General features: G+C 39.9%; 1 protein-coding gene across 3 annotated transcripts in view; it reads right to left on the bottom strand.

Annotated features, from left to right (window-relative positions):
• The window catches only part of PLCG2 (phospholipase C gamma 2), a 227,918-nt gene that overhangs the window by 34,356 nt on the left and 169,033 nt on the right, over nucleotides 1-24,529 (bottom strand). For all 3 annotated transcript variants that reach the window (XM_049865038.1, XM_049865039.1, XM_049865037.1), the window contains exon 31: nucleotides 18,410-18,498. In XM_049865038.1, coding sequence (XP_049720995.1) covers nucleotides 18,410-18,498 — 89 coding nt within the window. The remainder of the gene's footprint in view (nucleotides 1-18,409; nucleotides 18,499-24,529) is intronic.

Raw genomic sequence — 24,529 nt, 5'->3', positions numbered from 1 at the left:
CAGCCAACAGATACATGAGAAAATGCTCTCGATCATTAGCCATTAGAGAAATGCAAATTAAAACTACGATGAGATTCCATCTGACACCAACTAGACTGGCATTAATTCAAAAAACACAAAATAATAAATGTTGGAGAGGCTGCGGAGAGATTGGAACTCTCATACACTGCTGGTGGGATTGTAAAATGGTACAACCACTTTGGAAAGCCATCTGGCGTTATCTTAAACAGTTAGAAATAGAACTACCATACAACCCAGAAATCCCACTCCTCGGAATATACCCTAAAGATACAAGAGCCTTCACACAAACAGATATATGCACACCCATGTTTATTGCAGCTCTGTCTACAATAGCAAAAAGCTGGAAGCAACCAAGATGTCCATCAACGGACGAATGGGTAAATAAATTGTGGTATATTCACACAATGGAATACTACGCATCGATAAAGAACAGTGACGAATCTCTGAAACATTTCATAACATGGAGGAATCTGGAAGGCATTATGCTGAGCGAAATGAGTCAGTTGCAAAAGGACAAATATTGTATAAGACCACTATTATAAGATCTTGAGAAATAGAAAAAACAGAAAAGAACACATACTTTTGTGGTTACAAAGGGGGGAGGGAGGGAGGGAGGGAGGGAGAGGGCTTTTTATAGATCAATCTGTAGATAAGAACTGCTTTGGGTGAAGGGAAAGACAACACTCAAAACAAGGAAGGTCAGCCTAATTGGACTGGATTAAAAGTAAAGAGGTTTCCGGGATAAAATGAAAGCTTCAAAGGTCAGCGAAGCAGGGGCTGGGGTCTGGGGAACTTGGTTTGAGGGGACTTCTAAGTCAATGGCAAAACAATTCTATTATGAAAACACTCTGCATCCCACTTTGAATTGTGGCGCCTGGGGTCCTAAATGCCAACAAGTGGCCATCTAAAATACATTAATTGGTCTCAACCCGCCTGGAGCAAAGGCAAAGGAAGAACGCCAAGGTCACACGACAACTAAGAACCCAAGAGACAGAAAGGGCCATATGAACCTGAGACCTACATTATCCTGAGACCAGAAGAACTAGTTGGTGCCCAGCCACAATCGATGTCTGTCCTGTCAGGGAGCACAACAGACAACTCCTGAGGGAGCAGGAGACCAATGGGATACAGACCCCAAATTCTCACTAAAAGACCACACCTAATGGTGTGATTGCGACTAGAGGAATCCCAGAGACAATGCTCCCCAGAACTTCTGATGGCACAGGACAGGAACCATCCCCGAAGACAAATCATCAGGCATGAAAAGGTCTGGTCAGTCGGGGGGAGAGAGATGCTGATGAAGAGTGAGCTAATTAAATCAGGTGGACACGGGAGAGTGTGTAGGCAACTCTTGACTGGAGGGGGGATGGGAAGATAGAGAGAGAGGGAAGATGGCAAAATTGGCACGAAACGAGAGACTGTAAGGGCTGACTCAATAGGGGGAGAGCAAGTGGGAGAAGGGAGTAAGATGTATGTAAACCTACATGTGACAGACTGATTGGAATGGTAAATGTTCACTTGAAGCTTAATAAAAATTAAAAAAAAAAAAAAAAAAGAGAATCAAGCAGACAGAAGGACCTCATACCACCAAGGAAGCAGAGGCGAGAGCAGAGCACATCCTTTGGACCTGGGGTCCCTGTGCTGAGAAACTCCTAGATCCAGGGGAAGATTGATGACAAGGACTTCCCCATGAGCTGATAAAGAAAGTAAGCCTTCCCTTGGAGCTGGCACCCTGAATTCGGACTTCTAGCCTCCTAAACTGTGAGAGAATAAATTTCTGTTTGTTAAAGTCATCCACTTGTGGTATTCCTGCTATAGCAGCGTTAGATAACTAAGAGAGGGTGATATTTACTTCTATTTGTTCAGCCGTTGCTTTATGTCTTTCAGTTAGATTTCATACTCTTCCCTATATAAACCCTATACCTTTCCTATTTATTTTTGAATGTGCTATTGTGCTTTTTTTGTCAAATCATGAATGGGATTTCCCATCTGCTCCTACCCCCATCCCACATTTCTAATTGTTATTTATGGAGAAAATTGATTAGATTTAATACAAGAAAAATGTTTCCTTAAAATTGGAGTCTTCTAGTGTAAGTATATAATAAATACATAATCATAATTTGTGAAAACCTGTTGTGATCGAGTTGATTCCAACTCATAGTAACCCTCTAGGACAGAACAGAGCTGCCCCATAGGATTTCCAAGGTTGTAATCTTTATGGAAGGAGACTGCCACATCTTTCTCCTGTGGAGCCGCTGGGGGGTTCGAACTGCCGACCTTTTGGTTAGTAGCCGGATGCTTCACCACTGTGCCACTAAAAAAAAACTAGGGCTCCTAATTTGTGAATAGAGATTCACAATTTATACTGGTTTATGCTTTTTCTCATGTAATTTGTTGCTAGGTGTGCCAGTGTTAAACCATCCTTGCATACCTGGAATAAACTCTACTTAGTTATAATATGGAAACTCTGGTGGCATAGTGGTTAAGTGCTATGGCTGCTAACCAAAAGGTTGGCAGTTCAAATCCACCAGGTGTTCTTTGGAAACTCTATGGGGCAGCTCTACTCTGTCCTCTATGGTTGCTATGAGTCAGAACCGACTTGACAGGAATGGGTTTGGGTTTTTTTAGTTGTAATATATTGTTCTTCCAGTAAATTGCTAGAAATGATTTGCTGATTTTATTTAGAATTTTAACATCTATACTCAAAAGTGAGCTTGATCTAAGAATGTGTGGGGTTTGGGTTGTTTCGTTTTGATGGAGGGGAGAGCATGAGTACTATCTTTCTCTGGTTTTGATATGAAAGTTATATAGTTTCAAGATAGTAATTAAGGCATTTTCTTTTTCTGTTGATTTGAATACATTAAAATTAGAATTATGTTCCTCCTGTTTTATCTGATAGATGTATTATCACCCTTTACATTTCTTCCATAGGACTTTGTCTCTAAGTTTTCTACTGCTTCTTGGAACAGTTTTAGCCCATTCACACTCTTCACAGCAGTCACCCATTTGCTCTAGTTTTTCAAAGTTATTGGCATAAAGTTCCTATGTTTTTGCTTTCACTTTGTTCCTTTATGAAGTATGCAAAGTTTTACTTATTTAATTGGTCTTTTCAATGAACCAGTATTTTTCTATTTTTGTTTTGTGGTTCATTCAATTAGCTTTAATGTCTATTTTGTCCTTGTTTTCTACTGGTTTATTTTATTGGTCTTTTTAAAGTATCTTAAGATGAATACTTAGTGCATGTATTTTTTGTCTTTGTTCTGTGAGGATTTAAGGTGAACATTTTCTTCTTTTAACGATAAGTATGGACTAAATGTTTTATTACTTTCTAGATAATTTACTTGCTTTGACTTCTTATTTAGGGAATTTGTTTTCAAGTAGTGATCATTTGCAGCCTTTTTATTATCTATATCAAATCTTTATCAGGTTATACCCCAAAGATAACTTATGAAATAATTATTTTTTTTAAATGTACTAAGGTTTTCTTTGTGACTACGTATATAATCAAGTTTATAAAGGTTCTGAGGAATAGAAGAAAACAATGTATATTATCCATTTGTAGGACACAAAACTGTATATCTTTTAAATCAAGCTTGTTAATCATACTACTTTAGTCTTCCATTCTTGCTGATTTTTTGGTACATTAAACCAAAAAACCAAACCCGTTGCTGTTGAGTCAATTCTGACTCATAGCGACCCTATAGGACAGGGTAGAACTGCCCCATCAGGTTTCCAAGGAGAGCCTGGTGGATTCGAACTGCTGACCTTCTGGTTAGCAGCTGTAGCATCACCGAGGTTTCCTTTTGTACACTAGACCTTCCAAATTCTGAAAGTTCTTTTTTAAATATCAAGTTGTCTTTGTACTTATAGGTACTGTACTCTTTCTTGGAGTCCTGGTGATACAGTGGTTAAGAACTTCGCTGCTAATGAAAAGGTCAGCAGTTCAAATCCACCAGTTGCTCCTTGGAAACCCTATGGGGCAGTTCTACTCTCATCTATAGAGTCACTGTAAGTCGGAATCGACTCAAAGGCAATGGGTTTGATTTTTTTTTTTTTTTTTTTAATGCTGCTTCCTAATTAAACTAGAGCAAATGGGCGATTCCCATGAAGAATATGAACAGGCTAAAATTGTTCCAAGAAGCAGTAGAAAACTTAGAGACAGAGTCCTATAGAAGACATGTGAAGGGTGATAAAACAGGAGAAACAGAACTTAAATTTTAATGTATTCAAATCAACAGAAAAAGAAAATGCTTTAATTACTGTCTTGAAACTATATAACCTTCATATCAAAACCAGAGAAAGAAAGTACTTATGTTGTCCCTTCCATCAAAACAACCCATTTGTAAATCAAACATTTTATCACTACATATTGCTTCTCTTATTGGGCCCTTTAATACTTTTGACTTAAATTATATGTTGATGTTAACTTTTCCTTCCCAGTAATTCTTCCATTCCTGTTATTTTTTCACCTTGCTTTATAGTCTGCTTTTAGGTTTATTTTTGGTAAAAACTGACTAGTTGGATCTATTTCCTTTTTTTTCTAATAAGATAATTCAGCCAATTAGCAAAATCAAATATTATGTCCATTCCATTTGATTACTATATATGTGAATTTTCTCTTTTCTCCCTCTTTTACTCTCTTGATAGTTTCTGTTTATTCCTTTTTTCCCTCATTTCTGCTCTGCTTTTTCTTTGCTCAGTTTTTTTTAACAATCATAAATAAAATTACTTTTTCTTTTTATATAAAAATGTCAGAATTAACCGTCCCCTCAAGGATTATTTGCCAACTAATCCTCCAACCATCAAAGTTAAAACTTTTAGGACACAGTTAACTATCTTTCACCTGCTGGGCTTTGCTGATATTTATGTTTAGCTTCAAACTCTTAAGAAATTTTTCATTACCGTATATTTCTTCTGTTTCAAGAAACCTTATTTAACACTTGTGTTGCAAAATTTTAATCACACTGTCATCATTCTGTAAGATGTAACTAAAGCAAACCTAGTTATTCACCAGCTTCACCTCTTCACCTCCCTATCTCTAGAAGTCTCTCCTCTGATTAAACTTTCCTTGGTTCCGGTGCTTTCTTGAGGTTTCACTCAGGTGGGATACATGATATATCTAAAATCTTGTATATCCACAAATGCATCTCCATTGTCTCAGCATGTGGTTGGCTGGACACTGAATTCTTGCTTGGGCTGCAGGCCTTCCGTCTTAGCCTCTAGATGGCATTCTGTCGTCTTCTCATTTTCCAGAGCTGAAGATGACAAGTCTGATGTTAGACTTATTAAGATTTTTTGTAGATAAGCTTGATGTGTTGGGGAAGTTTGTTTTTTATTTATCCTTGGAATTAAATAAAAGCTATCACTCGGCATGCTAACCAAAAGGTCAGCAGTTTGAATCCACCAGCTGTTCCTTGGAAACCCCGTGGGGCAGTTCTACTCTGTTCTGTAGGGTCACTATAAGCCAGAATAGACTCAACAGCAATGGTTTTTGTTTTTGTTTTTAATGACTAGGGTGTGGTTGTGTTTTCCGTTCATCTGTCTGGGACCCAGTAAGCCCTCTCAAGCTGCAGATTAGGGAGTATTTCCTAGATTAACTCTTTAATTAATAGCTCCCTGCCATGTGTTCCTTTTTGTGCTTCTGGGCATTTTTGCATGTTATTGGATCATTTGCATCTGACCTCCAAGTCTGCCTTTTTGGTTTCCATCTCATGGTGGTGTTGCTCCAGATCGTGAGATGCTTCTTCCACCTTTATCTTTTGGGTCATTACTAATTCAGATCTTAAAGACCATCTCTTTGTTTATGTACTGAATTTTTTAATTCAAGAAATCAGTTTTTCTTCAATTTCAGCATGTCTTTTTCAGTGCTTTACTTGGATATCCTTGGAAGCACTTATGACTTAGATGTTAGGGGTCTCATCTCATGCTTCCAATGGTTCTACTTCAACTGCCTGTACCAGGTGTTCCCTGGGTCTTTCTTCCTCTTTTTGCTCTGTTAGTTTTTTAATTTGTGTGTTCACAGTTTTGTTCATTCACTGGTCACATCGAATTGTTGAGTCTTGAGTGGTAGCACAGCAGTTTCTGCTCTTGGGAGCCAGCATTGAACAAACACGAAAACCTATAAACAAGCTGTTCAGGTACAAGGGGGAACCTTTATCTATGCCTCCAGGTCTCCCCATTATAAGGAAATCTTCCTCAACCTCACAAACCAGGACCAGCTCAGCTCCAGCATGTGGCTCCCCATCCTGGTCCTCCAGGATTCTAGAGTGTGTACTGTAGCCCTCCTCCAAAGGGAACCACAGCATCTTGGTCTTCCCACTAGGCCCCCTTATGCCTTAGCTTCACCCAGCACAAAGTGAAGCCCAGTCTACCCGAAGAGCCCAACCCAAACCACTGCTGTCGAGTCGATTCCGACTCATAGCAACCCTATAGGACAGAGTAAAACTGCCCCCTAGAGTTTCCAAGGAGCACCTGGCAGATTCGAACTGCCGACCTTTTGGTTAGCAGCCGTAGCACTTAACCACTACGCCACCAGGGTTTCCACCGGAGGAGCAATACTTAAGAAATCCCAGGGCAACCTATGTTCTCAAACACATCCTCCAGGTATGCCAGCTTGTCTACAGGGTAATGAGGAGGATGAATATTCAAGCTGCCATACTTTCCCCAGTCCCCTTCCTGTACTCACCTTTCATCCACAAACTTCACCTGTTGGGATCCTTTGAGGAGAAGCCCATTTCAATTAAGATTGGGTATCAGTTTAAAAGAAATTATTTTTCAGAAAACAATTTGACATGCATCCAAAAAAAATGGTCTTTTTTCCCCTTTGATCTATTATTCCATTACTAAACATCTAGTCTCGGGATATAATTTTTAATAAAAAAAAAGGCTACTTACATGAAGACATTCATCATTTATAAAGTAAAAAACTGCAAACAGCTTAACTGTCCCTCAGTGGGAGAATAGCTAAGTCAATTAGGAAATCACCATCTAACAGGACAGGCATTCAGTTTCCTTTGACAGTCACATAACACCATGGAAAAATGCTTAAAGTCACGTGTGAAGTAGAAAAAGGGCATACATTCATATACCCACCCACCACACACCCACCCACTGCCATCAAGTCGATTCCGACTCATAGCGACCCTGTAGGACAGAGTAGAACTGCCCCATAGAGTTTCCAAGGAGCGCCTGGTGGATTCGAACTGCTGACCCTTTGGTTAGCAGCCATAGCACTTAACCACTACACCACCAGGGTTTCCTGCATTCATATGTATTATATAAATCCACTACAATAATATCGTATGCAAAGCAATTATAAGACAAAGGAAATACAACAAAATACTAATAGTGATTTTGTATATGTTGTTTCCAGGGATTTGTCTTTTTTTTTTTCCTACTTAAGTGATTAAGAGTAGATGATAAAATGTTAACAAACACTCTTTACAAACCATATGTACAGCTAACCAAGTAAAGGACTGAGAATTGATAAATTGTGACACATAAATGGCTTCAGAAGGGGTGTAAGGTACTTATTGACAGTCTTCTGAGGCTTTAAAAGCGATCTTAGCAAACGGCTCATGACTCAGCTCCATCTCAGCTCTCAACTGGATCAATCATGTGCTCAGCCAAGTCTGTACTAAGGCTGTTTACCAAGCCTCTCCCTGGCACCCCAGGGGATCCAGTGATAAGTAAAACAAGGTTTGACCCTGCCACTGATGAAGGAACCCCAGGTCTTCCAAACATAAGCCAGCTTGGCTCCTGGGAGTCCCTTATCCTGCATCAGGTGGAAACACCAAGCAGCATCTGCGAGTGGCTTAGAACCAGGTGACAGATGTGGGATTAAATAAAATCTCAGAAACCAGTAGCTGAAATAGAATCACACACACTTCGACAAATTCTTTGCTAAAATGCCTTCTGAAAGCAGAATTTGTGAAAGTGGACGTTCCATTTGGAACCACAGTGTGTCTCCCTACCCCCACCCCAACACACACTCTCTAAGGTGGCATCGCCAGCAGCAGCCAAAGCATTAAGCTTCCCTTGTCAAGAAAGACAAATTTGGATAAACACAATTTTCTTTTAAACATACTAATTTCCTCTGCCACCAGTGAAACCTAGTCATATAAATAATTTGTAATGTTTCCAGGTTGTTTACAACAGCTTTGCAGAGCAGTGTCTAGACGAATGCTGTTCTACCACCGCCTGAGACCAGTTTTCTCACTTTATTCTCCTGTGAATGTCTGCACATGGGCTTTATGTACATAGAGAAGACATGCTGCTTCCCTCTCCCCAGGCAACAGATGGGCACATCCCACGCCCTTTGGTGACTGGGGAGAGGTGAGCCTGACCTAACTGAGAAAAAGTCTTCTGCTTACTTATTCAAAGCTTTTGCTGAAGCCCCAGTGTTACCATTTTACCATCCTGCTAAATGAATGGATTCCACTAATTCCATTTCTGGGAATTGATCCTAAGGAGATAATTCTGACTTACAGGAGAAAAAGGGTAAACACATGAAGATATTCAGGGCAGCCTTATTTGTTATGTGGATTCCATCTAAATGCCCAGCTTTAAGGGAACAATTAATCCATGGTTCATCCATTCGATGGGAGAATCTACAGTCATTTAAATGCTAATGGAGATTAGGCAACAGTATGAAAAGTGCTTATAATTGCACTTTAATGCAGTGGTTCTCAACCAAGGCAGTTTAGCCACCCAGGGGACATTGACAATGTTTGGAGACAATTCTGATTGTCATGACAAGGGAGTGCTACTGGCATCTACTGGATCAAAGCCAGGGATGCTGCTAAAATCCTATAATGCACAGGACAGCCCTCCCCACAGAATTAACTATTCCAAAATGTCAATAGTGCCAAAGTTGAAACACAAAAAACCTGCTTTAAAGAAACAATTTTGCATGTATAGTATACATGTAATTCTGTATTATCACTATTATACCTATATAAAGAATGCATATGCACGGTGGGGCCAAGATGGCGGAATAGCCAGGTGCTTCCAGCGATCCTTCTTAAAACAAAGACCCCAAAAAAACAAGTAAAACAATTATATTTATGACAAGCTAGGAGCCCTGAACATCAAAGGCAAAGTTAGAAAACGGACTGAGCAGCAGGAAGAGGGAGAGACAGTTCAGAAGCAGACAGGAGTTACCGAACCTGAATCAGCAGGATACTTCAGGCACCATTCCCGGGAGCACCTGCAGGGGGCTGGTGGTAGCGTTCAGCCAGTTTCCTCAGGGAGCAGCAGCCAGCTGCACAGCCTACTCAAACCTCCGGAACCAGAGAAGAACAGTGCTCTCGGCAAAACCTAAGTACTTGTGTATATTTAACTGGGCCCTCTACCCAAGTTGACTTCAACGGCTGTTGATTTATTTCCCTGGGCCTGAGATGGGACATGCTGAGCGCCCGGAGCCATCCTCCCAGCCTTGGAGTAGGAATAAATTCACAACTGGGGGAAAAGATAATTTGCCAGCTCCACTAACCTGGAACTCAGGACAGACACAGCTACTGACCAGGCATAAACAGTCTGTGGACTTTGAATACCTTTCACCCCTGCATGGACCTGTGTGGGCCTATTTCAGGAGAATAGGCCCTTGCTGGCAGACTGCAACCATTTCAGCTGTGCAGTGAAGAGGTGGGTGTTTGATATTTGATACCGCTTTGCCTATTATATACGGTCCTCACCTACCCACATCAGGGGCATAAGGACTGGTGGCTCCACTCAGGTCACCCAGCCACCCATGACAGGGGTCCAAAGATAACTGGTACCTCTCAGTCCTTACGAACAAAAGCATTGAGTGCCCATAGTCCATCTGCAAAACCGACCCACCTTTACACTCTAGGCAACAGGGACACGCTTTCCTCACAAACATTCGGCAGGTGGTTCTCAGCCCCCTGCCTTATACAGAGCATGACCCCCTGCTGCAACAAGATACAGGTGCCTACACCAATCACCCCTGCCCCCTAAGACTGTAGGACAGAGACTGTACCACACGCTTGATGATCACCTACCTGGAAACCTGGGCTGAATTCATACAAGAAAACTGAATGGACTCCTGGACTGATATACCTGATAACAGCTCTAGCCATCTGGGGACAGGACATCAGAGCTCCAAAGGCAAAAATAATCAAGCCAGCTCACTCAAGCAACCCATAGGGGTATACCAAAACAAAGCAAAAAGCTAGGATACAGTAAGCAGACAAATAAACTAATAACTTATAGATGGCTCAGAGACAACAGTCAATATCAAGTCACATAAAGAAACAGACCATGATGGCCTCAACAAGCTCTCAAAACAAAGAATCAACGATTTTCTGGATGAAGGTGCCTTCCAGGAATTACTGGATGCAGAATTCCAAAGATTAATATACAGGACTCTTGAAGACATCAGGAATGAGATCAGGAAGGAGACCAGGCAATACGCAGAACAAGCCAAGGAACCCACAAGTAAAGCAGTTGAAGAAATTAAAAAGGTGCTGCAAGAATCCACAGAAAGACAGCAATCAGAAATTCAGAAGATTAATAATAATAAAATTACAGAATTAGACAACTCAATAGAAGGTTAGAGGAGCAGAGTTGAGCAAGTGGAAGGCAGAATTGGTGAGACTGAGGATAAAGCACTTGGCACCAATATATTTGAAGAAAAATCAGATAAAAGAATTAAAAAAAATGAAGAAACCTTAAGAATTACGTGGGACTCTATCAAGAGAAAAAAACTATGAGTGATTGGAGTACCAGAACAGGGAGGGATAACAGAAAATACAGAGAGAATTGTTGAAGGTTTGTTGGCAGAAAACTTCCCTGATATCGTGAAAGATGAGCAGATACCATCCAAGATGCTCGTTAAACTCCACATAAGGTAGATGTTAAAAGAAAGTCACCAAGACATATTATAATCAAGCTTGCCAAAACCAAAGATAAAGAGAATTTTAAGAGCAGCGAGGGATAAACAAAAAGTCACCTACAAAGGAGAGTCAATAAGAATAAGCTTGGACTACTCGGCAGAAACCATGCAGGCAAGAAGGCAATGGGATGACTTATATAAAACATTGAAGGAAAAAAATTGCCAGCCAAGAATCACATATCCAGAAAACTGTCTCTCAAATATGAAAGTGAAATTAGGATATTTCCAGATAAACAGAAGTTTAGGGAATTTGTAAAAACCAAAACTACAAGAAATACTAAAGAGAGTTCTCTGGTTACAAAATCAATAATATCAGGTATCAACCCAAGACTAGAACGCTGGACAGAGCATTCAGATGTCAATGCAGACAGGGAAATCAAAAATAAATCAAGATTAAAAAAAACACGGGAAACAGCGATGTCATTATGTAAAAGAAAAAAATAAATAAACAACATTAAAACTATAAAGAGGGACTAGGAAATGTAGTCATAGATCTTTCATATGGAGAGGAAGACAAGGCAATATAAAGAAATGAAAGTTAGTTTAAACTTAGAAGAATAGGGGTAAATATTAAGGTAACCACAAAGGAAACTAACTATCCTACACATCAAAATAAAATACAAGGAAAAAATAGAGACTCAGCAGAAACAAAATCAACAACAATGAGTAAAAGACAATATATAAACTACTCAGCACAAAAAATTAAGTGGGAAAAAGAAACTGTCAACAACACACAAAAAGACATCAAAATGACAGCACTAAACTCATACCTATGCATAATTACATTGAATGTAAATGGACTAAATGCACCAATAAAGAGACAGAGAGTGGCAGAATGGATTAAAAAACAAGATCCGTCTATATGCTCCCTACAAGAGACACACCTTAGACTTAGAGACACAAACAAACAAAAACTCAAAGGATGGAAAAAAAATATATCAAGCAAACAACAATCAAAGAGCAGGAGTAGCAGTATTAATTTCTGACAAAATACACTTTAAAGTTAAATCCACCACAAGGACAAGGAAGGACACTATATAAAGACTAAAGGGAGAATATACCAGGAGGATATAACCATATTAAATATTTATACACCCAATGACAGGGCTGTAAGATACATAAAACAAACTCTAACAGCACTTAAGAGTGACATAGACAGCTCCACAATTATAGTAGGAGACATCAACACACCACTTCCGGTAGAGGACAGGACATCCAGAAAGAACCTCAAGAAAGACATGGAAGATATAAATGCCACAGTCAACCACCTTGACCTCATACACAGATACAGAACACTCCACCCAACAGCAGTCAAGTATACTTTCTTTTCTAGTGCACATGGAACATTCATAATAGACCACATATTAGGTCATAAAGCAAGCCTTAGCAGAATCCAAAACATTGAAATATTACAAAGCATCTTCCCTGACCATAAAAAAAAAAAAAAAAAAAAACCACCATAAGGCCATTAAAATAGAAATCAATAACAGAAAAAGCAGGGAAAAGAAATCAAATACTTGGAAACTGAACAATACCCTGCTCAAAAACAACTGGGTCATAGAAGACATTAAGGATGGAAAAGAGAAATTCATAGAATCCAATGAAAATGAAAACACTTCCTGTCAGAACCTTTGGGACACAGCAAAAGCAGTGCTCAGAGGTCAATTTATATCAATAAATGCACACATCCAAAAAGAAGGGCCAAAATCAAAGAATTATCCCTGCAACTTGAAAAAATAGAAAGAGAGCAACAAAAGAACCCATCAGGCACCAGAAGAAAGCAAATAATAAAAATTAGAGCCGAATTAAATGAAATAGAAAACAGAAAAACAACTGAAAGAGTTAACAAGACCAAAAGCTGGTTCTTTGAAAAAATTACCAAATTTGATAAACCACTGACCAAAGTGACAAAAGAAAAACAGAGGAGGAAGCAAATAACCCAAATAAGAAATGAGATGGCCAATATTACAACAGACCCAACTAAAATGAAAAGAATCATATCAGATTACTATGAAAAACTGTAACAAATTTGAAAACCTAGAAGAAATGGATGAATTCCTAGAAACATACTACCTACCTAAACTAACACCAACAGAGGTAGAACAACGAAACAGACCCATAACAAAAGAAGAGTCTGAAAAGGTAATCAAAAAACTCCCAACAAAAAAAAAAAAAGCCCTGGCCGAGATGGCTTCACTGCAGAGTTCTACCAAACTTTCAGAGAAGAGTTAACTCCACTACTACTAAAGGTATTTCAGAGCATAGAAAGGGACAGAATACTCACAAACTCATTCTATGAAGCCAGCATATCCCTGATACCAAAACCACGTAAAGACTCCACACACACACAAAAAAATTACAGACCTATATCCCTCATGAACTTAGATGCAAAAATTCTCAACAAAATTCTAGCCAACAGAATTCAACAATATACCAAAAAAATAATTCACCTTGATCAAGTGGGATTCATACCAGGTGTGCAGGAATGGTTCAACTTTAGAAAAACAATGTAATCCATTATCTAAATAAAACAAATGACAAGAACCACATGATCTTATCAATTGATGCAGAAAAGGCATTTGACAAAGTTCAACACCCATTCATGATAAAAGCTCTCAGCAAAATAGGAATAGAAGGAAAATTCCTCAACATAATAAAGGGCATTTATACAAAGCCCACAGCCAACATCATTCTAAATGGAGATAGTCTCAGAGCATTCCCGTTAAGATCAGGAACCAGACAAGGATGCCCTTTATCACCACTCTTATTCAACATTGTGCTGGAGGTCCTAGCCAGAGAAATTAGGCTAGATGAAGAAATAAAGGGCATCCAGATTGGCAAGGAAGAAGTAAAAGTATCTCTATTTGCAGATGACATGATCCTATACACAGAAAACCCTAAGGAATCCTCCAGAAAATGACTGAAACTAATAGAAGAGTTCTGCAGAGTATTAGGATACAAGATAAACATACAAAAATCAGTTGGATTCCTCTACACCAACAAAAAGAACATCAAGGAGGAAATCACCAAATCGATACCATTCACAGTAGCCCCCAAGAAGATAAAATACTTAGGAATAAATCTTACCAGAGATGTAAAAGACCTATACAAAGAGAACTATAAGATGTTAACGTCAGAAACCTAAAGAGACCTACATAAGTGGAAAAACATACCTTGCTCATGGATAGGAAGACTTAACATTGTAAAAATGTCTATTCTACCAAACACGATCTATAGATACAATGCAATTCCGATTCAAATTCCAATGACATGTCTTAATGAGATAGAAAAACAAATCACCAACTTCATATGGAAGGGAAAGAGGCCCCGGATAAGTAAAGCATTGCTGAAAAAGAGGAACAAAATGGGAGGCCTCACTTTACCTGATTTTAGAACCTATGATACCACTACCGTAGTCAAAACAGCCTGGTACTGGTACAATAACATATACACAGACCAATGGAAAAGAATTGAGAATTCAGATAAATTCATCCATATATGAGCAGCTGATATTTCACAAAGGCCCAAAGTCAGTTAAATGGGGAAAAGATAGTCTGTTTGACAGACAGTGCTAGCATAACTCGATATCCACCTGCAAAAAAATGAAACAAGATCCATACCTCATACCATGCATAAAAACTAACTCAAAATGGATCAAAAACCTAAATATAAAATCTAAAACCATAAAGATCATGGAAGAAAAAATAGGGACAACACTAGGAGCCCTAATACATGGCATAAACAGTATACAAAACATCATAAAGAATGTAGAAGAAAAACTAGATAACTGGGAGCTCCTAAAAATCAAACATCTATGCTCATCCAAAGACTTCACCAAAAGAGTAAAAAGATTACCTACAGCCTGGGAAAAAGTTTTTAACTATGACATTTCCGATTAGCATCTGATCTCTAAAATCTACAAGATACTGCAACAACTCAACTACAAAAAGATAACCCAATTAAAAAATGGACAAAAGATATGACACTTCACTAAAGAAGACATTGAGGTGGCTAACAGATACATGAGGAAATGCTCCTGATCATCACCCATTAGAGAAATGCAAATCAAAACTACCAAGAGATTCCATCTCACTCCAACAAGGCTGGCATTAATCCAAAAAACACAAAATAATAAATGTTGGAGAGCTTGTGGAGAGACTGGAACACTTACCACTGCTGGTGGGAATGTAAAATGATTTCCACTTCGGAAATCGATTTGGCACTTCCTTAAAAAACTAGAAATAGAATTACCATATGATCAAGAATCCCACTCCTTGGAATATATCCTGCAGAATTAAGAGCCTTTACACGAACAGATATGTGTACACCTATGTTCACCGCAGCACTGTTTTCAATAGCAAAAAGATGGAAGCAACCAAGGTGCCCATCAGCGGATAAATGGATAAATTATGGTGTATTCACACACTGGAATACTATGCATCGATAAAGAACAATGATGAATCCATGAAACATTTCATAACATGGAGGAATCTGGAAAGCATTATGCTGAGTGAAATTAGTCAGTTGCAAAAGGACAAATATTGTATAAGACCACTATTATAAGAACTGGAGAAACAGCTTGTTAAACAGAGAAGAAAATATTCTTTGATGGTTACGAGAGGAGGGAGGGAGGGAGAGGGGTTTTCACTAATTAGAGAGTAGATAAGAATTATTTTAGGTGAAGGGAAAGACAGCACAATACAGGCAAAGTCAGCACAACTGGACTAAACTAAAAGCAGTTTCCTGAATAAACTGAATGCTTCGAAGGCCAGAGTAGCAGGAGCGGGAGTTTGGAGACCATGGTTTCAGGGGACAGTAAGTCAACTGGCATAATAAAATCTATTAAAACATTCCGCATCACACTTTGGAGGGTGGCATCTGGGGTCTTAAATGCTAGCACGTGGCCATCTAAGATGCATCAATGGGTCTCAACCCACCTGGAGCAAAGGAGAATGAAGAACACCAAAGACACAGGGTAATTATAAGCCCAAGAGACAGAAAGGGCCACATAAACCAGAGACTACATCAGCCTGAGACCAGAAGAACTAGATGGTGCCTGGCTACAACCAATGACTGCCCTGACAGGGAACACAACAGAGAACCCCTGAGGGAGCAGGAGAGCACCAGGATGCAGACCCCAAATTCTCATAAAAAGACCAGACTTAAAGGTCTGACTGAGACTAGAAGGACCCTGGAGGTCATGGTCCCCAGACCTTCTGTTAGCTCAAGGCAGTGACCATTCCCAAACCCAACTCTTCAGACAGGGATTGGACTGGACTATGGGATAGAAAACGATACTGGTGAAGAGTAAGCTTCTTGGATCAAGCAGACACATGAGACTATGTTGGCATCTCCTGCCTGGAGGGGAGATGAGAGGGCAGAGGGGATCAGAAGCTGGCCGAATGGGCACAAAAAGAGAGAGTGGAGGGAAACAGTGTTCTGTCTCATTAGGAAGAGAGCAATTAGGAGTATATAGCAAGATGTGTATGAATTTTTGTATGAGAGACTGACTCGACTTGTAAACTTTCACTTAAAGTAAAATAAAAATTAAATTAATTAATTAAAGAATGCATATGTCTAGGAAATGAATCAAAGCAAACAGGGCAAAATAGTAATTTTGTCAACTCTCCTTCCCCACCCAAATTATAAAACCACACTTTCCACAGAGCCGTGTTTTTGTTTTTAACCATTAACACATAATATATTCTGGGTTAAGTCTTTTAATGGACTTATTAAGGACCTTAAGTAGGGTTATTAAATGATAAATTGAAAAATGCCTAATTCCTTCTAAAAGAGGAAAGATCTAAAACTTGGGCAGGATGGACTGGCTGACTCAGTTGCCCTGGGAAAGGGAGGAACTGACAAAAGCTTTCATGAAAGAGCATTTCTATCAAGTAAGAGTTATGAAAGGTGACTTTTTGATCCATGACTTTAAGGTCCAGCTGAAAACAATAATTTTCATATAAACATTACATTCATTTTTAAAGCCTAAACCACTGACGTTTAAAATTTGTTTTTAAAATGGGAAGCCCCTTCAGACAGAATTCAGCCATCATGAACTTATTGCTGTACACTAACAAGAAGCGACACCCTTGGCCTTTGCTAAGGTTCAGAGGTGTCCCTGGCCCCCAGTTACTGTGCCTTACAAGTCTCTGCAGCCTGTTTTTACAGCTTTTCTGCCTTTGCTTATTTTTGTATCCGCTTTAAAAGCATTTTGATGATTCTAAAATGCTTAAGGGTGAAAAACTACCAAGTTTGCGAAAGCTGAACGTTTAAGGGAAACAGCTATGCAGAAAAGCCTAAAGTTCTGTCCTATGAGTGAAGTTCATGAATTTTTACTACATGGACTATTGCTATGGCTGTTAAAAACCATCCCTATGCCTGCCATCTTCCTTCGCATTTGAAGGTTCTCAGCTATATTCTACAAGTTGACAAATAAGCAATTTCCAAATCACTGTTCAGTTTTTACAGCCAAAAGAGCAACATTACAGGCTGTGATTTCTCTACCCAGAGAACAACCAGAGGATGAGGAATCAAGACATATATTCAGGCTCAGTGACCAAGCCCAAATCAGCCCTCTGGGGCCTAAAACCACAGTATTCCTAGAAACAACCAAGATAACTGAAATGACCACAGAACTCATCCAGCCTGTTCTGAGCTTTGTGGTTTTGTGATGGAAGGGAAATGGCAGATTGTATTGGCCACATGTAAGATCTGATTCTATGGGAGAAGCTATCACTAATATTCTAAAGCTCCTGGATCACAATAAGTATCTATATCTCCTATGACCACCTACCACCACCAAACTCCACACCTGAACTAGCCACAGCTTGCTGCTGTGTTCTTAACCCTTTGTCCTGAGTAGCCATATCTCATCCTTGAATAGCCCAATGAGCCCAAGACCTTTCCCTCAAGCCCACTCAAACTGGTGAGTCAGAGAATAGACTGTCTTCAAAACCTTGGAAAACCAAAAGGACTAAGAAGAGCTCCTCCACTAGCAGAGGGAACCCCAAAAGAAGTGTCACTTGCTATGAGAAGTTGGGATTTTGGTGAATTTCCTTCACAGTGACAGGCTGACATGTGGATGTTCTCAGCCTCTCTTAAAAGACAACCAAGGACCACCAGACAGGAGAAAGCAGCCAGGAAGAATGAGCTCATCTAGGAAAGCATCGTCTATCCAGGCTCTCACCAAAATGAAACTATGAGGCCCTTCCAAGGAGCTTCACCCTTCCCAACTACATTGCTTACTCACAGAATTGCACAACATTCTCCAAGAAGAGAAAGATGCTGGGCGGAAAAGATGAGGACCTCTGGGAAAATCTGTAGCTGAAAGGAATTCTTTTATGATTTCTCAGGCCTGGGCTGGGTAATTCTTACCAGGTCCAAGTGCATCAGTCACCCCTTCCCACAGACCATCTCCACCCCCTAGCAGATGCAGCTCAGGGCATGCCAAGTGGCATTCCAGACACTCACCAGGACCGGCCGCATTTCACAGAAAACCAGGAGGGACGCCAGCTCTATGTCTTCACTGTACCCGTTCTTGAGAGGAACTGATCTAAATCCTGCAGCAAGAATGGGAAAACAATGTAAAGTCAGGTCACTAATGTCAGACCTTGGCTTCCTTAGGCTATGTAGAGATCACATGCCTGGTTCAAGGAGCAGAGAGGTCCATGCCCCGTGCTCAGGGCTGGCTTTCTGGTAGCCGGAAGTCCCAGCCTGATGGTTAGGGAGAAGGGCTGAAAGAATGGTGGCTTTGACTGGCAGGCATACAGGGAAGTGAAGTAAAAATATCTGCCATCTAGAAACAAAAATGCTTCATTCACAATAGAATAAATTAAAACCCACAGAACATTCCACGTTGAATTTAGAGTAACTGCAGATGTGGTTCAATTCCGTAAATACTCCTGAGGCCAGAAGACTCAAAGGCGTAATGAAGCCTCACATCCATTTCCTCCACTTAGGCCTTTACAAAGCATGGGACACTGGAGTGTGTTTCAGCATTACAGATTTCCAATGGCAGGAAATCTTTATGTCCCTTGGCAGTTCACAGCAGTATTGATCATCTTCCTCTGAAAGCCATTCTCTATTTACAATGAGGGCCTGTGTTTGACAGTCAGTTAAATGTTTATTTTTATTTGCAAGGTGAGGTGGAGCTAAATCTCCCCTGCCCCCAACGTTAAGTGATGGATAAGGCAACACATTTCAAAAGGTTTGTTTCTTTGCTTGTTTTAATTAGGAGTATAAATGAATACACACTAAAAACAGAAGCCTCCTTCCCACCCAATCATGGTCCCTATCACAAAAGGAACCACTGGTAACAGTATTTTAATCACAGCACGTGCTTGAGTTCCTTTCTTTCTGTATTTTTATTGTGGTGAAATATATATAATGAAATGGCACCATTTCAGCCATTTTTATGTGTACAATTCGGTGACATTACATTCACCATGTTGTACAACTATTACCCCTGTTTCCAAATTTTTTCATCACTCGTAACAGAAACTCAGTGCCCCTTAAGCAATACCTCCGCACTTCCCCCTCCCCACCTGCCCCTGGTAACCACTGTGCATTTGCCTATTGTGGATGTAAGCGGGAACATGTAAACGAGATCATCTAATATCTGTCTTTTCCTGTCTGATTTATTACACCTAGCATGTTTTCAAAGTTCATCCATGTCCTATAGCATGTATCAGGATGTCATGTCTGTTTATGGCTGAATAATATTCCACTGCATGGATATGGAGCCCTGGTAGCGCAGCAGTTAAGTGTTTGGCTGCTAACCACAAGGTCGGCAGTTCAAATCCATCAGTCACTCCTTGGAAACTCTATGGGGCAGTTCTGCTGGATCCTATAAGGTCGCTGTGATTTCGAATTCACTTGACAGCAACAAGCTTGGTTTGGTTTGGCATGGATATACCACATTTTCTGTATCCATTAATCTACTGATGGGCACCTGGGTTGTTGCCACCTTTTTTCTATTATGAATAGTGCTGCTGTGAACACCAGTGTACTGTTTGAGATTCTTTCAAATCACAAAGGATAGTACCCTAACTGAACAATTCTGAATCTTACACTTTCCCTTTAAGCTCTTCAACTTGGCTGGCCATGATTTCTAGCATTGTGTGGTTATCCACCATTTTGTGGTCTTATATGATTATCCTATGTGCTGTAAATCCTAACCTCTATGATGCTAATGAGGCAGGACACGATCTACAGGTTTAGGTTGTATCCAGGGTAAATCTCCTTTGAGATATTAAAGAGAGAATCGAGCAGAGAGAAGGGGGACCTCATACCACAAAGAAAGAAGTGCCAATAGCTAAGCATGTCCTTTGGACCTGAGCTAAGAAGCTCCTAGACGAGGGGAAGATTGATGACAAGGACCTTCCCCCAGAACCTACAGACAGAGAATTCCTTCCCCAGGAGCTAGTGCCCTGAAATCAGACTTCTAGCCTCCTAAACTGTGAGAGAATAAACTTGTGTTAGTTAAAACATTCCACCTGTGATAGCAGCGCTAGAAAACTATGACGACCTCTATGTTAGAGATTCACTATATGGCCCTGGGTTGTCCTGAAAGCTTTATATTTATAATCATACCTACTGATTCTCCTCGATGGGCAATTCCCAAATTAGGGCACTCCCACTGTTTCCTCGGTGCTGTGCACCATTCCAGCTCTGGCTTGTTCGATGATTCTTATTCTCCTAGAGAACTTTTTATACTACTAGTTCATTTATTACCTTTAAACAGTATCTGCTGAAACTCTCACTTTCCACTACCTCTGATGAGGAAACTGGCATGCTTATACAACCCTGCACCTTCTATCCCTTTTCTTTCCCTAATTTGGATATGCTGCTATTTCCACGTCAACATGGGGTATAATATTTGCATTCTGTTTCATAATTGTCCCACAAAGGGAGACTAAGTTTTATTTTTCTGGACATGTTGTTATAAAAATTTTCAAACATACGTCATTTGATTTCTTGATTTCTGCTTTCATGAGCATTGATTGTTGACTCCAAGTAGAATAAAATCCTTGACAACTACAGTTTTTCTTGCCATTTATCATGATATTGTTTATGGGCCCAGTTGTGAGGATTTTTGTTCTCTTCATGTTTAGGTGTAATCCATCTGAAGGCTGTATAATCTTTGACCTTCATCAGTAAATGCTTCAAGGCGTCTTCATTTTCAGCAGGCAAGGTTGTGTCATCTGCACATCGCAGGTTGTTAATGAGTCTTTCTCCAATCCTGATGCCCTGTTCTTCTTCATATGGTCTGGCTTCTTGGATTATTTGTTCCGCATAGAGATTGAATAAGTAAAGTGAAAGGATACAACCCTGCCACACACCATTGCTGAGTTCAAATAACACAGTATCCCATTGCTCTGTGTGAACAGGGAGCCCTGGTGGCAGAGTGGTTGAGAGCTCAGGCTGCTAACTAAAAGGTCGCACTTCAAATCCACCAACTGCTCCTTGGAAACCATATGGGGCGGTTCTACTCTGTCCTATAGGGTTGATATTGGTCGGAATTGACTCAACAGCAACAGGTTTGGTTTATTTTTTTGGTCTGTTTGAACAACTGCCTCTTGATCCGTGTACAGGTTGCACATGAGCACAATTAAGAATTCTGGAATTCCCATCTTTCGTAATGTTATCTCTAATTGGTTATGATTCACACAGTCAATAAAATACAGGTAAACATCTTTCTGGTATTCTCTGCTTTTGACCAAGATCCATCTGACGTCAGCCATGATATCCCTCATTCCATGTCCTCTTCTGAATCCAGCTTGAACTTCTGGCAGTTCCCTGTCAACGTATAGTTGCAGTCATTTTTGAATTATCTTCAGCAAAATTTTGCTAACATTTGATATTAATGATATTGTTTGGTAATTTCTGCATTCTATTTGATCTCCTTGTTTTAGAATATATACAAATGTGGATCTCTTCTAGTCGGTTGGCCAGGTAGCTGTCTTCCAAATTTGTTGACATAGACAGAAGTCCTAAGTCTGGGTGCTGGTCAACTGTTAGAATGCACTGGAATGCTAAGTGTTCCGTGGTATTTCGAATGTACAGGCTCCCAAAATCGCATGGTTCCAAGCAAGGTGGTGCTGTCTGACACTCAGCAAACACCTCTGAATCTGGAGACCTGAGCTCTGCCAGGTATCTCCAGGTCCATGCATCTCTTCTCACTGCCCAAGTCTCATTCGTATGCACTGGGCAGCCCTTCATGTATACTGGGGTTAGGGGTGAAAGGCACTCCCTAAATATACCAAAAACAGAGTCTGATTCTGTTTGCAGGGGTGGGGGTGGGGGGTTGAGGCAAAGTTCAACATCACATAAAATCAACCATTTTGAAGTATACAATTCAGTAGTATTTTGTACATTCACAACATGGTAAAACCAACACCTCTATGTAATTCCAATTAAGCAGTCACCCCCATACCCCCACCCCTGGCAGGGACTAATCTATTTTCTATCTCTATGGATTTGCTTATTCTGGACATTTCATATAAAAGGAATCATACATTATGTGACTGGCTTCTTTCACTTAACATAACATTTTCAAAGTTCATCCATGTTGTAGCATCAATCAGTACTTCATTCCATTTTATGGCCTAATAATACTTCATTCTCTGGATGTACTGATTCTATCTTTAGTAGTTTCTTTTCCCCTTTCACCTGTGAAACATCCAAAATGAGACTTTTTTAAAGTAAGATCAGTGCTTCGACTTCCCTGGGGGGAATGGGGAGGCCTGCAGAGGAGGAGGAACATGAGGGTTGGAAATCAGACATTCTGGGGTTTGAATCCCAGCTCTGGTCCCACCAGGTGTGTGACCTTGAGCAAGCTAATCAACAATTCTATACCCCAAAGTGCTCATATTTTAAAAGCAGAGATGATTAAAGCCTCTTTCACAGGAGTGCTGTAAGGATTAAAAGAAGGAGTTTAAGGCACCTAAGAAAATAATAAATCTGCCACTCGTCTGTCAGTTTGTCATACTGTGGTGACTTGCAGGTTGCTGTGATGCTGGAAGCTATGCCACCAGTATTTGAAGTACCAGCAAGGTCACCCATGGTGGGCAGGTTTCAATGGAGCTTCTACACTATGATAGACTAGGAAGAAGGACCTGGCGATCTACTTATGAAAAATTACAGATAGCAATGGAACATTGTGCAATATAGTGCTGGAAGATGAGCCCCTCAGGTTGGAAGGCACTCAAAAGATGACTGGGGAAGAGCTGCTTCCTCAAAGTAGAGTTGGACTTAATGATATGGATGGACTCAAGCTTTTGAGACCTTCATTTAATGAGGTGGCATGACTCAAAATGAGAAGGAACAGCTACAAACATTAATTAATAATCAGAACATGGAATGTACGAAGTATGAACCTAGGAGAATTAGAAGTTGTCAAAAATGAAGCTCCTAAAGCTAGATATCCTAGGCATTAGTGAGCTGAAATGGCCTGGTATTGGCCATTTTGAATCGGACAATCATACGGTCTACTACGCTAGGAATGACAAACTGAAAAGGATTGGCATCGCATTTATTATCAAAAAGAACATTTCAAGATCTATCCTGAAATACAATGCTGTCAGTGATAGGATAATATCCATAGGCCTGTAAGGAAAACCAGTTAATTTGACTCCTATTCAAATTTACACACCAAGCACTAATGCCAAAGATGAAGAAATTGAAGATTTTTACCAACTTCTGCAGTCTGAAATTGATCAAACATGCACTCAAGATGCATTGACAATTACTGGGGATTGGAATTCAGAAGCTGGAAACAAAGAAAGAGCATCAGTGATAGAAACGGTGCAGGAGATCACATGATGAGATTTTCCAAGACCAACAAATGGCTTATTCATTGAAAATATCTTTTTTCAACAACATAAATGGTGACTATACACATGGACCTTGCCAAATGGAATACAGAAATCAAATCAACTACATCTGTGGAAAAAGATGATGGAGCAGCTCAATATCATCAGAGCAAGGCCAGGGGCCAACTGCAGAACAGACCATCAACTACTTTTATGCAAGTTCTAGTTGAAGCCGAAGAAAATTAAAACAAGTCCATGAAGGCCAAAGTATGACTTTCAATATATGCCACCTGAATTTAGAGACCATCTCAAGAATAGGTTTGACGCACTAAATACTAATGACTGAAGCGCAGACAACAGTGGGATGACATCAAGGATATTATACATCAAGAAAGCAAAAGGTGATTAAAAAGACAAAAAAGAAAAAATAGATCAAAATGGATGTGAGAAGAGACTCTGAAACTTGCTCCTGAATGTAGAATACCTGAAGCCAACAGAAGAAATGATGCAGTAAAAGAGATGAACAGAAGATCTTAAAGGGCATCTTGAGAAGACAAAGTATTATAATGAAATGTGCAAAGAACTAGAGTTAGAAAACCAAAAGGGAAGAATATGCTTGGCATTTCTCAAGTTGAAAGAACTGAAGAAAAAATTCAAGCCTTGAATTGCAATATTGAAGGATTCTATGAATGATGCAGAAAGCATCAAAAGAAGATGTACCAAAAAGAATTGGTTGGCATTCAACCATTTCAGGAAGTAGAATATGATCAAGAACTGA

This window comes from Elephas maximus, chromosome 21, assembly GCF_024166365.1.
Source record: "Elephas maximus indicus isolate mEleMax1 chromosome 21, mEleMax1 primary haplotype, whole genome shotgun sequence".
Classification (NCBI taxonomy): Eukaryota; Metazoa; Chordata; class Mammalia; order Proboscidea; family Elephantidae; genus Elephas; species Elephas maximus.
The sequence above is the reverse complement of the archived record's forward strand: the minus strand, read 5'-3'. Positions and strand labels throughout refer to the sequence as shown.